The sequence below is a fragment of the Camelus ferus genome, chromosome 22 (assembly GCF_009834535.1).
Source record: "Camelus ferus isolate YT-003-E chromosome 22, BCGSAC_Cfer_1.0, whole genome shotgun sequence".
NCBI lineage: Eukaryota > Metazoa > Chordata > Mammalia > Artiodactyla > Camelidae > Camelus > Camelus ferus.
The window spans coordinates 3,692,623-3,711,667 of NC_045717.1; the positions used below are offsets into that span (position 1 = coordinate 3,692,623).

The 19,045-nt window shown below is 38.7% G+C and overlaps 1 protein-coding gene across 1 annotated transcript in view; it reads right to left on the minus strand.

Moving 5' to 3' along the window:
- The window catches only part of FAF2 (Fas associated factor family member 2), a 47,336-nt gene extending 36,905 nt beyond the window's left edge, over window positions 1-10,431 (minus strand). Inside the window, exon 1 of the mRNA XM_006183900.3 lies at window positions 10,321-10,431. Coding sequence (XP_006183962.2) covers window positions 10,321-10,383 — 63 coding nt within the window. The 5' untranslated portion in view covers window positions 10,384-10,431. The remainder of the gene's footprint in view (window positions 1-10,320) is intronic.
- Between the last annotated feature and the right edge of the window lie 8,614 nt (window positions 10,432-19,045).

A 19,045-nucleotide genomic window follows, 5' to 3' on the forward strand; every position in this document is an offset into this window, starting at 1 on the left:
AAAAGCTACCAAAGTCTACTGGGGCCATGGCACTATGGTAAGTCTTTAGGAAAAAGAGTCAAAGATGGCACAATCTAAGACTTAACAAGCACAATGGCAATGAAATGTAATACAGCAAATATGCCTACATTCAGGAGTTTACTGTAAACTTTAAAAATTTAAAATTCAAATTAAAAAACCCTCATTGGTTACTTTTGGAGAATGCTAGGAAATCATTATTTAAAAACTAAGAAATAACTGAAAGAATCAATGTTTATTTATCCTGCCTTTATTATACATACTATTATTCAGTGTAACTGAAGAGGTGAAGAAACATGTATCTTTATAAAGGAATCCCTACTAACAAATAAAGACGGGAAGAAAGAATTAGAATGTCATCATTTTGTATGTAAAACAGCTAGGTAAAAGCTAATGAAATGTAACATATTAATATTAAGTTTATGGAAAATGTTATCTCTAAGGCTACTAAAACTGTAAGCTAAATTTGAATTTTCAAGTGAAAAAACTCTACAAAGCTTAATTGTTAACACTTTTAATCCCAAGATCACAGGGGTAAGTCTGTATATTTGAAAAATATCAGACTAGTCGTCTGTATGTAAAACCTTTTCTATATGTACCCTTTATGAAGAGGACTTGCGCTCCTTCAAGTATATATTAGGGTACTTGCTAAGTATTTACCTTCTAAATTGCAACTTTAAAAAAGGATAATATTTTTACAAATTCTCAATTCTACCCTTTATTAAATATTCTCTGGAAAAATACAGAGAAAGGTAAGAGAATATGCATACAGTTGAACATTCTCCAAGACTGCCCCTTTTTTGATAAAGTCCTAGTATTTAACAGGGACTTCACATGCATGGTCTCATATAATCCTTTTAAGAACCCAAGATACCCTTTCATGATAAAAATGTAACTGGGACTAGAAGGGAGCTCCCTCACCCTGATCTGAGAAACACTCACAGCTAACATAATAATGGTCAAAGACTGAATCCCCTAAGATTAGGAACAAGATAGGATGTTTATTCTTGCCATATCTATTCAACCCTGTACTAAAATAAAATAATTAAGCAAGAAGGGGAAAAAAAAAGAGTGGGGGGACATCCAGATTGGAAACTAGGAAGAAAAAAAGTTATCTATTCACAGATGACATAATCATGTATACAGAAAAACTAAGAAACCTACAAAAAAAGCTAATAGAGAATTAATGAGTTCAACCAGGCTATAAAACAGAAGACCAATATACAAGTTATATTTCTATATACTAGTAATGAAAAATCTGAAAATAAAATTAAGAAAACATTTCCTTTCTAGTACCATCAAAAAGAAAAAAAAACAAGGAGAAACAAATTTAATAAAAGAAGTGCAAGATATGTGCACAAAAAACTACATCATTGAGAGAAACTAAAGATGACTTAAACAAATGGAAAGACTTCCCACATGGACTGGAAGATTTAATATTGTTAAGATGGCAATGTTCCGCATACTGATCTACAGAGTTAACAGTAATCCCTATCAAAGTCCTAGCTGCCATTTTTGCAGAAACTGCTAAGATGATCCTAAAATTTATTTGGAATTGAAAGGGATCCAGAACAAAGTTGGAGGAGTCACACTCCTTGATTTCACACTTGTCACCCAACTCCAATAGTCAAGACAGTGTAGTACCAGCGTAAGGATAGATACAGATCAATGGACTAGAAATGAGTCCAGAAATAAACCCTTAGTTATGGTCAATTGATTTTCAACGAGGGTTTCAAGATTATTCAATAGATAAAGAGTACTCTTTTCCAGAAATGGTGCTTGGGAAACTGGATATCCACATGCAAAAGAATGAAGTCAGACCCCTTCCTCACACCCATTAACTAAAAATAAATCAGGCCTTATATGAAAGAGCTAAAACTGCAAAAGTCTTAAAAGAAAACAGGTGTAAATCTCTGTAACCCTGGATTAGACCACGGTTTTCTTAGATATGACCAAAGCACAAACAACAAAAGATAAAATAAGTAAACTGGACTTCACAAAATTAAAAAACTTCAAAAGACACCATTAAATGAAAGACAACCCACAGAATGGGAGAATATTTTTGCCAATGATATATCTGATAAAGAACCTGTATTCAGGATTTACAAAGAACCCTAACAACCCAACAACAAAAGACAAAGAGCCCAATTAAAAAATGGGCAAAGGACAGAAATAAACCTCCACACCCACAGTGAATTAATCTATGACAAAGGAGGCAAGAATATATAACAGAGAAAAGGCAGTCTCTTCAACAAGAGTTAGGAAAGCTGGATAGCTACATGTAAATCAATGACATCAGACCATCCCCTCACACCACATACAAAAATAAATTCAAAATGGTTTAAAGAGCTAAATATAAGACATGATACTATAAAACTAGAAGAGAACATAGGCAAAACATTGGACATAAATCTTGGACATAAATCACAGCAGATTAGTCTCCCAAGGCAAAAGAAATAAAAGCAAAAATAAACAAATGGGACCTAATCAAACTTAAAAGCTTTTGCACAGCAAAGGAAACCATCAGCAAAACGAAAAGGCAATCTACAGAATGGTAGAAAATATTTACAAATGATGCAACTGACAAGGTGTTAATATTCCAAATATACAAATAGTTCATACAACTCTATCAAAAAAACCCAACAAAAAAAAAACCAAACAACAACAAAAAACCCCAACCCAGTCAAAAAGTAAGAAGTCTTAAATAGACATTTCTCCAAAGAAAACATACAGATGGGCCAACAGGCATGAAAAGATCATCACATCACTAATTATTAGAGAAATGCAAATCAAACCCACAGTGAAGTATCACCTCACATCTCTCAGTACGGCTATCATTAAAAAGAACACAAATAACAAATCACGGCAAGGATGTGGAGAAGTTTCGGAACTCTCCTATATTGCTGGTGGGAATGTAATTTGGTGCAGCCACTGTGGAAAACAGTATGGAGGTTTCTCAAAAAACTAAAAACAGAACTACCATACGACTCAGCAATTCCACTCCTGGGTATATATCCAAAAAGAAAAGACAAAAACTAAAACAAAACAAAACAAAAAAAACACCACTAATTCGAAAAGATACATGAACCCCAATGTTCATAGCAGCATTATTTATAATTGCCAAGATATGGAAGCAACCTAAGTGTCCATGAACTGATGAATGGATCAAGAAGGTGTGTGTGTGTGTGTGTGTGTGTGTGTGTGTGTGTGTGTAAAATAGAGCACTATTCAGCCATAAAAATTATGAAAATTTGCCATTTAAACCAACATGGATGGATTTGGAAGGTATTATACAAAGTGAAATCAGTCAGACAGAGAAAGACAAATATTGTAAGATATCACTTATACGTGGGATCTAAAAAATGCAACAAACTAGTAGGATAAAAAAAGAAACAGACTCACAAATACAGAGAACAAACTAGTGGTTACCATTGGAGAGGGAAGGTGGGGTGCAATATACAGATAGAAGATTAAGAGATACAAACTATTATGTATAAAATAAGCTAAAAGGATATATTGTACTACACAAGGAATACAGCCAATATTTTATAATAACTATAAATGGAGCATAACCTTTAAAAATTGTGAATCACTATATGCACACCTGTAGCTTATATAATATTGTACATCAACTGTATGTCAATAAAAAAGATGTTATACACACACACAAAATGGAACATGACTGAGCCATAAAAAGAATGAAATATTGTCATTTGCAGCAATATGGATGGACCTAGAGACTATCATACTAAGTGATGTAAGACAGATGAAGAAAGACAAATATTAAATGATTATCACTTATATGTGGAATCTAAAAAATAATACAAATATATCTATATAAAAACAGAAACAGACTCAAAGACATAGAAAAGAAACTCATGGTTACCAAAGGGGAAAGAAGCGGAGGGATAAATTAGGAATAAGAGATTAATAGATACAAACTACTATACATAAAATAGATAAGCAACAAGGATTTACTGCATAGCACAGAGAACTGTATTTAATCTTGTAATAACCTATCATGGAAAATAACCAGAAAAAAATATATAACTGAATCACTTTGCTGTACACCTGAAATTAACACAATATCATAAATGAACTACACCTCAATTTTTAAAAAATGGACCAAGGATTTGAATTTTTATCTCCAAAAGAAGATACACAAATGGCCAACACGCATATGAAAAGATGTTCAACATCATTTCAGTCATTAGGAAAATGCAAATCAAAACGAGGTAACACTGCACACTTAGTAGGATGGTTTCAAGGATGGATGATTAACAACTGTTGGTGAGGATGTGGAGAAACGGGAAACTTCACACACTACCAGTAGGGAAAATGGTGTAACTCCTTTGGAAAAAGTTTTGCAATTTCTCAAAAAGTTAAACAGAGTTACCATGTGACCCAGCAATTCTACTCCTAGGAGAAATGAAAACACGTCCATACAAAAATTGGTATACAAATGTTCACAGCAGCATTAATATTAACAGCTGAAAAGTGGAAACAATACAAATGGCCAACAACTGATGATGGTTTATCCACACAATGAAACATTATTGGCCATAAAAAGGAATGAAGTACTGACACATGCTACAGCATGGATGAACCTGGAAAACATTATGCTCAGTGAAAAGACGCCAGGCACAAAAGGCTGTGTATGATTCCATTCATATCAATAGTCCAGAATTGGCAAAACCTATAGAGACAGAATATAGATTAGTGGTTGCCAGGGGTTAGGAGGAGAGAATGGTGAGCTAATGAGCATGGTTTTCTTTCTAAGGTGTTGAAAATGCTCTGGAAATAAACAGTGGTAATGGTTGTACAACTTTGTAAATACACTAAACCCCACTAAATTGCATACTTTAAAAGGGTCAATTTATGGTATGTGAATTATACCTCAATAAAATTATTAAAAAGAGCCCAAGAGACAGAACTAGAAAATTAGTAATTACCAAAAAATACAAGAAACTAGATAGAAAAAAATCAAAATAAATGTACAAAATTCAACAGCATTTCTATTAGTAATCATTTAGAAATAGAGATATCCCATTCATAGGGTGTCCAAAACTACAAAATACCGAGGAATAAGTTTAATAAGGAACATACAAAATACTAGAAGTTACAAAAAATATTTTAAAGGACATGTGACATCTGAATAAAGAAATGGACATGTTCCTGAATTTCAACCTGTCCCAAATTAATACACTATTTTTATGCAAATCCAAAAATCCCATAACTGCACAAAATGATTTTTAAATGTATATGAAAGAACTTGTAAGAATTATCAATAACTTTTCAAAAAAGGATAAAAAAGAAAAAATAGGGAAGGAGTTCTGTCCTATCAGATATTAAAATTTGGTACAAAGCTATTATTATTAATTCAGTAATGCTACTAGTAGATGGGCTACCAAAAACAGAATATGCACAATAAAGAGGACTATTCAAATCAGTGGGGAACAGGATGGACTATTTAGCTAACCTATGGCCTCTTCTGGAAAAATGGGAAAAGTGAAGTTGGGTTCTTATACACACGAAGTATTAAATGCCACAATCTGATTTTAAAAAGAAATCCATAAAATATTTTGAAGAAAACAAATGAGAACATTTACATAATTTCATAAAGTAGAGAGCATTCTCAGCCAAAACTGAAAATCCAAAAGTCAGGAAAAAAAAAAGCCAATTTGATGACATAACAATTTAAACAAATGTAAGTGAAAAGATAACAAAGATAAAAGAAATCATGGAAGAAAATATTTGCTGTATGTGATTGGTATACATAAAGAACTCCTACAAATTGATAAGAAAACATCAAATAATCCAACAGAAAATGAACAAAGGATAGACAGGCAATTTATAACTAACCATAAATAGCCAAAAGGAGCTCAATCTCACCTGTAATCAGCAGTTTATGGAACAATGGGATTCAGTCTTAAAATCAGCACTTTTTATTCTGCAACCAACTTGGCCAGAAAGCAAACATTCCATATACCTGCATTATTTCTTTATTTTTTTTAAAAACAGAGGCTGATAAGCCAATCCCTCACTCTCCCATTTGAAATAGCTTGAAACAAGTGTTTGTATTAGCTATTCAAACTCAACTGATTGCAAAGCGAAATTGAGAAATCGAAAACTACAACCACCACTACCTCTAGAAATGCAAATTAAAATGAGAACTCTGAAAATGTAATCAGATTGACAACACCTGAAAAGATACCATCCAATTCTGGCAAGGATGTGGGGAAACAGGTCCTTTCACATCCTCTTGGTGGGAGTGTGAGCTGCCAAAACTCCCTGGAAAGTAGTCTAGCAGTAGCTATTAAAGTATACAAAGTACACTGTTTTGACCCAGAAACAGCACATTTTTAGGAGTCTGTTCTACAGAATTAAAAGCCCTCCTATATCAGCAATATCTCCTAGATTATGAACTTCCCTGAACACTTCCTTCCCCCTCACGTCCTAACTGAAGCTTAGCTTGTCCCTGAAGATACTCCCCTGAAACCCTCTCTACCATTCTTCTCTCTCATACCTGTGGGTATGGAAGTGAGAGAACGGTCCTTCTTGTTCATTCCCACTTTGGGGGATTCTTCTTCCCTTCTCCTTAAAAAGTCCATCTTCATGTAGAGGAGATTAAGAGAATTAACATTAGTGATGATGTCCAGGATTAGAACCACACTTCTGGACTTCCTTTGCTGTGTTCTCTTTCTTACAAGTGCCCCATACTATTTCTACTGGCTCTACTCACTTACCTGTAGCTGAGAACAAATCAACACCGAGAGCCAGAGAGACAGTGTTAGGTGGTAGTAAAGAGGATTCAGAGTTCTGGATTCAAATCTAAGCTCATCACTAACCCTGGGTAAGTTCTCTCCTGATTCTAGTTTACTCACCAATACTACAACCTACACCATGTGTTTATTGGGAGGGATTCAAAGATACAATGGATCTAGAGAACTTAGGACAAAGTAAATGCTCAGCAAGTGTTTCAACAACACTGAAAACAAACACACCTTCAAATCTCAAATTTCTTACCCCCATACAAGCAGAAAAAAATGGTTTCTTCCTCTATTGGTCATGCATAGCTCCTTTAATCCCTTCTCTCTTTGTCCATGCCATCCTTTTCCAAGTGTTATATTTGGAAATTTGGGAAAATGAATTCGACAAAAGTGACCTTCCCCATATACTTGTATTCGCTCCTCTTAAAACCCATTTCCCATCTGCAGCAGTCTAAAACAAGTATCTGCATTAGTTATTCACATGCAACAGGTACCAAAATTAACAGGAGAAAAGAAAAAGTAGAAAAATCTTTAAAGACATCAAATGGACTTAGAAGCCTGGTAAATACAATTTAACGAGTTCCAACCAAATCAACGTCACAAAAATTTAAACAGAGGAAAGCTGAGATGTCTAGAATACTTACTTTTGCTAACTTCAATGTATCAAATGAAACAACATACTGAGAACTGACTCCTAGCAGTGTCACCCTGCTCTGTCCTGACCCCTGTGGAGATTCCAAGCACACACTCCATACTGTCAGTCTAGCGTTATTTCACTCTCCAGCTGAAAAGACCTTTGATGGCTCCCTATGCCTACAGCTTAAAGTTTAAACCACTGTGCACTGTGCACTCCAAAATCTGGCTCTAGTTTACCTTTCCAGTCTTGTTTTCCACCTCCAATTCTCTAAGTCCATCACAACACACACTCCACACTATTTCACATCCATACCTTGCTCGACCTATTCCTCTGCTTTGAACATCTTCCAGCCCACCACCTACTGAAATTCCATTCCTCCTTCAAAGTAGCAATCTTCAGTGGAAAGAGCCCAGCCTTGAAGTCCAGATCCAGACTCAGTAGATTTCTAATTTCATCCCCACTACTTAATAGCTTAACAACCTTGAGCAAATACTTCAGTAGACATGTTTCCTCACTTAGGAGCAGGCCCACCACCTGTGGCACTTTACAAGGCTACTGTGAGGATTAAGCATACTGGTTATAAACTATCTAGCCCCACGCCTAAGGCACGGTAGAAACTTAATGGTATCTACTAAGCCATCCTTCTTCCCTGCTCCCACCCCCATCAATATGCCTACCACTCCCTAAATTCCCACAGCATGTTGTTTATACCACTGTGTTTATTACACTGTGAGCGCTAATACACTGCAGAATACTCATTATTTATGTATGTACCTCACTTCTCCATTAGGTTATAGACAAGATGGTTACAGCTATGGATTTCTAAATCTCTGCCACTTACCACTTGAGCAAGTTATTTGACCTTTCAGAACCTGTTTCTTCATTAATAAATTGAATTGGGGTTAACACCTTACAGTGTAATGAAGAGGTTTAAAAGAGTTAATATACATCAAATACCTAGTATAACGCTTGACAATCAAATACATGGTATAATGCTTGGCATTTATTAAATTTCTCCGAAGATGAATCTGATCCAAGCAGCATGGGTGCTTAAAGAACACACAAATGGTGAAATCCATTTGCTTTATTAAAACCAATTTCACAGTGCAATCTTAATACAACTTTAACCTGCTACTCACCTCTTACTGATAGAGATACCCAATGAAGACAAAAATGGAGGTTCCTATGCACTTTACCTGAGAAATGCTACCACACATTCATGTTCTTCCAGGACCAGACTAAGTACTTCAGGACTTACAACTCACATCACCTCACTACACTTAAAACAGCATGCAGGCTTATCCCTCATGAGTTGTAAAATGTAAAATGATCTGCCAGTTAAAACCCTGAAATTAGTGGTCCACCAGGAAGTGGAAGCTAGTTGCCTACTCTTTATTCACTCTGATTCTAATGTGCTGTGTCATCAATTTCCCTACTCAAAATTCCAGTCAAATGTCACCTACTACTATGGCAGTATTTTCCCATTTATACACTTCCAACCCACTGCTCAATTTAAGAGACAAAACACTTGAAAATTAACCGCAGTGAAACCTAATCAAGGAAATTACAGAAAAGTGAGGCCGTGCCAAAAAAAAAAAAGACTTAATATTAGAGTGTTTGCATTTCAATCTCAGTTGTACACTGACACTCGCACAGGTTGTACAGCACACACATCAAGAGCTCAGGAAAGGTTCTGGAAAGATGGACCTGGTTTTAAATCTGACACCACCACTTAGTAGCTTCGAAACTTAAGCACGTTACTTACGCCTCACATCCCGCATCTGTAAAATAGGGACTGGAACAGTATGAATCTCACAGGACTGTTGTATTAAATGTGATAATGCATGCTAAGCGTTCTAGCAAAGAACTTACAACATTTATTGCTATTGCCTGACCGCTAAGGTTCTTAGTAAATATTGTGGAATTAATGAATATTTAGCACATTTTATATCAGGAAATAAGTGTACTACTAACTTTAATTCTATCCCAAGTTAAATAATGTTTAATAGTAGCAATACTGTTTGAGAGCAGTTTACAGTTTACAAAGCCCTAGCCATCCATAAACTCATCTGATTGCCAGAACATCCTTAGGGGATAAATACTTTTAAGATACGTGTTTTAGAAATAAGGAAACTGGTATCCATTAGGGTAACAAAGAGCCGAAGTTACCTATGTCTCCTCTTCCACTGAGATTCTCTAGCTCAGAGGTAAGTGCCAGAAGTTCTTAACCCAAACAGCCACTAAAAGGAGACAGAGCAAGTTACCACCCTCCGCAAGCAGAGTCAAGCACGTGAGTCCAGGAATAAGCCCGGGGTAGTAAACCCCGTCAGAAGCCACTGATGACATTAATAATGCTGCACTGTTTGCTTACGAGGTGTCCTCCTACACCTTCAGGGCGGGGGCCAGACCTGCACACCGCCGCCCCCGACCCAGAGCGCCCAGCACAGGACCTAGCACCCCAAGAGGCCCTCAGTAAATGTTTGTGGAAATGGCACTGGAGGCTGGTACGAGGTTTTCCAGAGGCCCGAAACGAGGCCCACTCCGCGGTGGGGGTTAAGCATCTCAGGAGATCCAGAATCGTGGGGTGCAGAGGGTCCGACCGGTAACCAGGCTGGAAAGGACGGGTGAGGACGGGCGCCGCAAAGGGAAACCGGAGAAGCTGACCCGCTGAGGGGAGAGAGGGGAAGCGGGTCTGGCCGCAGCCACTGCTGGGAGGCCGGGGACCCACACAGGCTCGGGGCCGGGGGCAGCAGGGCAGTTGGCGTCTGGGGGGGAGGGGGCCGACTGCTGGTCTGAGAAGAATCTCGCGCCCAATCTGAGCAAGGTTCTGGGCTCCTCTAGGGACCCACTCCCTAGCCTGCGGCGGCATCCGCTGCACCGAGTACTCGCTGCTACCTGAAACTGCAGCAGCTTCTCTGTCTGCTCCTGGGTTAGATCCCGCTCCTCAGGCGCCGCCATCTTGCCGCCGCCTCTACGCTTCTGACCCGTCCGCACCGTCACCCGCCGGAAGTGACCTCAGCGGCAACCACATCCGGTCTGAACGGCTGCCGGCGGCGTGCAGCTGCGTTTGGGCGTGCGGGCTCGGCCTGCGGGCCAGGGGTTGGTGACAGTTCTCGCCGCCAGAGGGCAGCACTCTCGGGCCTAACCCGAGCACTTCCGGAAATCGTCGAGGAACTGTCTGTACGAAGTCGCCCTTAGGATTTATGCGACCGACAAATCTGCCAAACTTAGAGAGAGCCCGAATGCTCCAAACTGGGGAAGTTCCCGAATGTCACTCGGCAGATTTCACCTGCTCCTTAACCATTTTCCCGTCATCTCCAGTATGCCTGAACGTGTATTAGGAAATGGTGGCTGTTCCCAAATATGGGTTGATTGATGTTTTATTCCAGCCATGATGTTTCCAAAAACTCCTGACAATAGGTTCCGAAAGTTCTTGAATACTGGGGGGGGGGGGGGGGGGGCGTTTTCCAAGCCACCTTCCTGCTGGAGGCTGTATAAGGTGCTGGTCACTTGAAAGTCTTGACAAGGGGAGGGTATAGCCCAGTGGTATAGCACATGCTTAGCATGCACAAGGTCCTGGGTTCAATCCCCAGTACCTCCAATAAAAAATAAAAAAGTAATGAACTAACAAATACATAAATAAACCTAATACCGCCTCCCCTCCCGCCCAAACCATTTGAAAGTCGTGACTTGCAAGTTGCCTGCTAGGATTGTTTGTACTGGTCGCTGACGATTAGTGGCGCTACCCTTAGAGCTTTGGTCCACCCGTCTTGCAACTCTCTTCAACCTCTTCCATCGCTCTGCCCACTGGCCCATCTTCTCTGTGACCAAGGGAAAGGAGATCCCAGGACTGGACTCAGAAGACTTGGGTTCAGGTTCTGGTGTCCACCTGGCAAACTGCGGGACATCCCTGGGCAAACTGTTACCCAAAAAACTGCGTTTGCCTCTTGGCAGGTGTTGAGCCAAAAGACACAACAAAGCCAAAGATCCAGAGCAGGAAGGATTTATTACTTGTAGCCGTTAGGTTAACACTGAAAATCTTTCCCAAAGTAGTGTCCCCAATAGCAAAATTGGGGAACTTTTGAGCTAAGGGTATATGCATATTCTTGAAGGTGCTTGGGTGGTCAGCAGAGTCCAAGCTTTAGTTGATTGACATCAGGAGGGTCAGAAAAGGTCAACAACATCAGCCCTTAGGTACCAGTTTTTCTGGTGGTTGAGCACTTCAGGCTAATCTTTACCTTTAAAAAGGAACTGGGAGTCTTTACAACTGAATCTTTGCTATTGTTAGTTCTCTTCCCTGATAGCAATCCTTTGTTTCCACATTCGTTTGTTCCCACATTCTTTTGTTTCCTTAGGATCATTAACTGCTGAGACCTGTTCAAGGACAAGCATTATGGCTAGGCTGACATCACAGAATGGCTTAAGCCAAAAATGGCTTCTCTCTCAAAAATTTTTTTTTCAGAGTTTTTAATATATATATAAATACATATATATTTAGTTGAAGTATAGTCAGTTTACAATGTTGTGTCAATTTCTGGTGTACAGCATGTTTCAGTCATACATATATATACATATATTCCTTTTCATATTCTTTTTCATTTTCATTATAGGTTACTACAAGATATTGAATATAGTTCCCTGTGCTGTACAGAAGAAACTTATATGTCTATTTTATATATTGCATAAATTAGTATCTGCAAATCTCGAACTCCCAATTTATCTCTTCCCACCCCCCCATTCCCCCCGGTAAGCATAAGTTTTCTATGTGAGTCTGTTTCTGTTCTGTAAATAAGTTCATTTGTGTCATTTTTTCAGATTCCACACATAAGTGATAGCATATGGTATTTTTCTTTCTGGCTCTCTCCAGGTCTTCCAATGCAGTGCTGCAAATGGCATTATTATATTCTTGTTTATGGTGAAGTAGTATTCCATCACATATATCTTTTATATATGCTTTCTTTATCCGATCATCTGTCGATGGACATTTAGGTTGTTTCCATGTCTCAGCTATTGTAAATAGTGCTGCTGTGAACATTGGGGTGCATATTGAAGGGTTAAATTCATCAGGAGACCATACAATCCAAAAACGTGTATGAGCCTAATAATAATAAAGACTCAAAATAGTGAGAAGCAAAAATTGATAGAACTAAAAGGAGGGAAAGACAAATCCACAACTGTAGTTGGAGATTTGAATACTCCTCTCTCAGTAATTGATGGAACAAGTATAAAGTAAATTAATATGGATATAGAAGACATACAACACTACCCACCAACTTGACTTAATTGACATAAAATACTTCACCCCAAAATGATAAGAAAACATAGTTTTTCATGAGCACATAATAGATAAACAACAAGTTTATACTGTATAGCACAGGGAACTATATTCAACATCTTGTAGTAACCTATAATGAAAAAGAATATATGTATGTATATGTATGACTGAAACATGCTATACACCAAAAATTGACACAACATTGTAAACTGACTATACTTCAATAAAAAAAGTTTTTTAACTTTACCTTATAAGTTGATTTTTAAAAAAGACTTAAGAGATATAAATGTAATATGGAAACATTGTTTAGATTCTGGTTCTAACAGACCAACTGCAAAAAAAATTATAAGACAATTATGAAAATCTGAATAGTTACTGAAGATACGCTCGTATTGATATTCTTATTTTTTAATCTATGATAATTATATTATTGTTGTAATGAAAGGGGATAAGAAGTCCTATTTTAGAGACATGCTTATGGATGAATTGATACAGCACGTTGGATTTGCTTTAAAAGAATTACAGCACAAGGCAGTAGTGGGTATGTAGATGAAACGAGTTTGGCCAAATATTGATAATTATTGAAACTGGCTGATGGACACACTGGGGTTTATTATATTATCGTAATTATAATTTTAGTACTATTTTACATCTTATATTAATTTTGTTGTTATCTCTACATTTGTATATGATTGAAACTGTCCATAGAAAAACATTCTTTTTAAGGAACTTAGAAGTTATATCAACCAAATGCAATGCTGTGACCTTGTTTGGATCCTAAGTGGGCAAACCTACAATAGAAGTTATTTATGGCACAATTGGGGAAACCTAAATACTGACTAGATAATGGATGACATTAAGGAATTTGGAAGAGGAACTTTTTTTGATTTTATAATAATTTTGTGGTTATGTAAAAAAGAAGATGAAGACTAAGGAGAAGGCGGGGCCAGGAGCTGAAGCTGTAGTCACAGCTGTGATCACACCTGGCACACGGATCTTGGTTTCTTCCTATTCCTCGCTGAAGTGGCTTATCTTTTTTCCCAGTTTTATTGTGATGTGAGTGACACACAACGCTGAGTAAGTTTAAGGTGTACAACCAGTTGATTTGATACATTCATATATTGCAAAATAATTACCATCATAGCTTTAGCTCACACATGTCTGACATTAATCATCACCGTTTCTTTTATTGAAATGTAGTTGATTTACAGTACTGTGTTAGTTTTAGGGCTATAGCAAAATGATTCAGCCATATAAATATATATATTTTTCAGATTATTTTCCATTAGAGGTTGTTCTAAGATATTGAATATACTTCCCTATGTCATAGTCAATCTTGTTGCTTGTCTATTTCATGCATAGTAGTCCATGTCTGTTAATTCCATACTCCTAACTTATCCCTGCCCCACCCCCACCATTGAGCCTTCCCCCTCCTTTCCCCTTTGGTAACCATAGTTTGTTTTCTAAGTCTGTGTGTCTGTTTCTGTTTTGTATATAGATTCACTTATATTGCTCTTTAGATCCACATGTATGTGATATATTTGTCATTCTCCGTCTGACTTACTTCACTTACTATGGTAATCTGTAAGTCCAGTTATGTTGCTGCAAATGGCAACATTTCATTCCTTTTTTATGGCTGAGTAATATTTAGTTGTGTGTGTGTGTGTGTGTGTGTGTGTGTGGGTGTTTTATATATATAGCACATATTCTTAGACTCACTGTCTGTTGATGGGCACTTGGGTTGTTTCCATGTTTTGTCTATTGTAAATAGTGCTGCTACGAACATTGGGGTGCAAGTATCTTTTTGAATTAGAGTTTTCATCTTTTCTGGATATATGCCCAGGAGTGGGATTGCTGGATCATATGGTAACTCCATTTTTTTGTTTTTGTTTGTTTGTTTGTTTGTTTGTTTTTAAAGGAACCCCCATACTATTCTCCATAGTGGCTGCACCAAGTTACATTCTCACCAACAGTGTAGGAGGGCTCCCTTTTCTCCACACCCTCTCCAGCATTCATTATTTGTAGGCTTTTTGATGCTGAAGAAATGGCTTCTTCTTTTTGTTTGTTTGTTTGTTTGTTTTGGGGTAGGGAGGTAATTAAAATGGCTTATTCTTAAGCCTAGAACATTTTGCTGCACCAGAAAGTGATAATGAGCTCAGAGAATGATGCAGACATTACAGAAACACAGGAGGTAGCTTCAAGGAGCTTCCAGTGACCCAATCTTGGACAATTTGAGCACTAAAATAAATAATGATAGCAAATTACTACAACCTACTTGGATAAAGTTTATGAACCTTGTAGACATAACAAACAAACAGTTTATCAATATTAGAAAGCCAACCAATCTATGTATAAGGAATGATGGAACTGGAAAATTGCCATTTGGCAAGTATCATTATAATGCCTGAATCATGCAAAAATCAATAGATGCTATAATGAATGAATGGGTGAAGTTTTACAGAGAGATATAAAATGTATAAGTCTTAGTGTATCCCTCCACAAGGTATTTATTAATTATAAAGGGAAAAATAGCGATTTTACAGTGGAGAAACCTGACAAACATCGTCTTAACTAAACGATCAATGTTAATATCACCAGTAAGTGGTGAAGTTGACACAATGTGCTTCCTATTTTGATGCACTGAGAGGAACTCAGCGGCACATTTGTGTTATTCCTGCCAAACATGTTTAAGCTGAATCCAATCGGGAGGAAACCAAGGTAACTCAAATTGAAGGGTGAAATAAGTAACTGACTAGTAATCTTCAAGAGGTCAATGTCATAAAAGAGACTCTCTTTATTTAAAGAGAAGAGCTGTCCTAGATTGAAGGAGATCAAACTGATTGCAATATCTAATCTGGGATTTTGTTTTCCTCTATTGTTGGGAAATTTGGTGAAATCTGAGTAAGTTATGTTAATTTGATAATGGTATTATATCAGTATTAATACCTTGATTTTTTTTTTCTGAGGAAGGTAATTAGGTTTACTTACTTATTTAGTTTTTTGATGGAGGTGCTGGGGATTGAACCCAGGACCTTGTGCATGCTAAGCATGCACTCTACCACTTAAGCTATACTCTCCACTCTTTAATATCTTGATTTTGATAATTGTATAGTGGGTATGTAAATGGATGTCTTTATTTTTAGGAAAACACAAAGTGAAATATTTGGGACTGAAGGGACATGGTGTCTACAACTTACACAGCGACAGTTTAGGAAAAAGAGAAGACAAAAGAAAAAAGCCAATGTAGTAAAAAAATGTTATCATTTAAGGAATATGGTGAGAAGCCTATGGAAATTATTTGCAGTTTTCTGTGAGTTTGAAATTATGTCAAAAAAAAAAAAACTTGAAAAGGAAATCAACCAATCAAAAAAAGATAAAAGGAGCTTATTAGTGGGAATGTAAAATGGTTCAGTAGCTATGGAAATCAGTATGGTGATTCTTCAAAAACTTGAAAATAGAATTAATATATAATCCAGCAATTCTGTCCCTGGGTATAAAAGAGAGATTTGCACATCCGTGTTAACAGCAGCATTATACATAGTAACAAGGTGGAAGCAACCCAAATGCCCAGGGCCGGATGGATGAAGAAAATGTGGTACTGTACTTAACACTACTGGACTGTACACTTAAAAATGGTAAAGTGGGAGGGTGTACATATAGCTCAGTGGTAGAGTGCATGCTTAGCGTGTATGAGGTCCTGAGTTTAATCCCTAGTACCTCCACTTAAAAAAATGGTGAAGATTGTAAATTTTATGTGTTTTTTTACCCACAATTTTTTTAAAAGCCCAAAATTAAAAAAAAAAAAAGAAGTTAACGTAGTGAATGGTTTATAGATGAAATTATATAATACATAGGGAGGAATAAAGGCAGTGGATGAGACAAGACTGACTACATGTTGGTAATATCGAGGTTCAGGACTTGGTATGTGGAGCTGTATTATGTCTTTCTACTCTCTGCATGCTTGAAATTTTCCATTTAAAATGTCTTAAACATTTCTCCATTTCAGACTTCGTAAGTTAAAATTTTGATTCTGTGAGATTGCCTCTTATCATTACTCAACGTTATTTATTGATGTCTTTTGACCTTTACTGAGTTTCACAATTAGATGGAGAATTAGAAGGCTAGAACTGTATTTAGAGACCTCCAAAGATATTCCGGGAGGTGTCGAGAAACTGGGAATCTCTATCACAAAGAAGTGCTACATGGTTCAAAATATAATTTTAATAATAATTTTTAATATGAATGCTTTAGAGTAAGAGTCACATACAAGAGCAAGCATGGTTGCAGAATGATCTGGACCAGTAATTTGTATCAATTAAGCATAGAGCTAAATTCTGCTGATGGCTAAATTAGGAAGGAGCAGGAAGGAAGGAGGAAGTAGTTGGGAAGAACGCTTGCAGTGAATTTGCACCTCTATATGCAGCGTAGTGTTGCCTGAGTTACTGACTGAAGTCTCCGGGAATCAAATCAAAGCATCCAGGGGAGATCACAATGGGTGCGTAGACATGTTCAATAGTCCTTCTGTCTCCACAAAACCTGGAGTTAATACTGATGACTGCTTTGTTAAACTAGCATACTTTTGAGGTCTTTTCAGCACATGAGCCTGCAGTTGGGGGATGGAGAAAGAAATGTGGGATAGATGATGGAGGAATGCTGTGCTTGTGTTAGAGCAGGCAGATACCTCAATATGAGCAGAGAAAGGGGGACAGGTCAAATGGCAGGAACTGGGCAGAAATGAGGGGCATGGGCCAAATACAGGAAACCATACATCTTGTAAGCACCGTGGGTCCCTGGGCCGAGCAAGAAAAGCAGAAACCTCTGGGCTAAGTAGTCACACCTTTTAGGGTGATCAGTGCCCTGGAGGCTGACAAAAAAAGGTGAGAAAAGGCAGGAATCTCCAGTGTCCGAATTTAACCTTTTGCTTATTATGCCCTCATTACAATAAAATTAGCCTTGCAGATTAGAAGTACCCATCATGCACCGAGGCCATGACACTTCTGATCTAGATGAAATAAGGACAAAAATCCCTCCCCCCTTTGGGAAGGTAGAGTTGGGATGAAAATCAGGGAATATGACCCCAGACCCTTCCCTCCCTAATGAGTATTGCCCATTCATTTTCACACTCTGTGTAACCAAATTGCCAAAACGAACAAACAAAAACATCAGGGCAGCCCCTCACCTGCAATCCCCTTGAGAGTGTACTCTCCATCCCTTAATAAATCCTCACTTTACTTTCTTAACCTCTAGCATCTTGTCTCTGAATTCTTTTTGGGACGGGACAAGAACCTGGACACCGGTTACATCTACTGGCAACACTTGGACTGTTGTGCAGGGCTGGACGTGTCTTTCGTTCTTTTTCATGCAGCTGATAAATGACTGTTTTCTCACTGTAAGAGTGAAAACTGCAACAAAGTATTACTGTGCAAAACCGAAATTGCCCTTCAGCCCAATTCTGCTTCTGCTCCCTACCCCTGAAAAGCACCGCTACCCACAGGCTTGGGGTGCATCTTTCCTTTCTCCCTTCCTGTTCATAGTTGATCTTGAAGTTTCAAATCAGGAAGGGAAAATCCCAGTCTGGGCCCCCCAGTACCGTGTTTAAACGTCAGCTTAGGCCAGGGTGCTGAGACTGGTCATTTGCCATCTGTTGGTCTTCTAGACTGTAATCTCCCCATGACCAACGCTGAGTTTTACTATATTTTGGAGACTATTTACTGAAGGTGACTGCGTGGAGGAGAGGCAGGTTGCCTGGCTACATTGAGTCAGCCTGTCTCAGGCTGGTTCATTCTTAAGGGACATTTAAGGGGCCCAGCCTCCAAGCAGAGACCGGCTCAGGTAACACAAACTCTGGCAGTCTGAGCTGAAGCCTCTCCAAATGAAGAGAGAAATGTATACGAATTGCACGAAAGCAACACGGCCTGGTGGGAAAGGCCCTGGACTTGCAGGAAAGATGCAATGAAGCCGCGAGACTTAATGTCACCACTCCAAGGCTCATCATAATGGAATTCATCATATCTGCCCAGCTTGGGAGAAGAAACTTTGGCAGAATGAGTCAGAAGCAAGGTTGCGCAGCGACCACCTCCTCCCGAGGCCCGGGCTGCCCGCCCGCGGTGGCCCTGTGCGCGCTCTGGCCACTTGGTCCAGTCCGCTTCGCGTCTGGAGCCGGCCGCGGCTGCGCCGTGTCCCGAGGTCCTGGAGATGCGCTCTGCGGGCCGGGAGCGGAGAGCGCCGCCGGGGCCTCCGGGCCCCTCGGGCTGCGCCGCCGTCCTGCTGCCGCCCTCCTGCGGCCGCTGCGAGGCGACCTCCGGCCGTCCTGCGGGCCCCCTCCCTCGGCCGGTGACATCACCG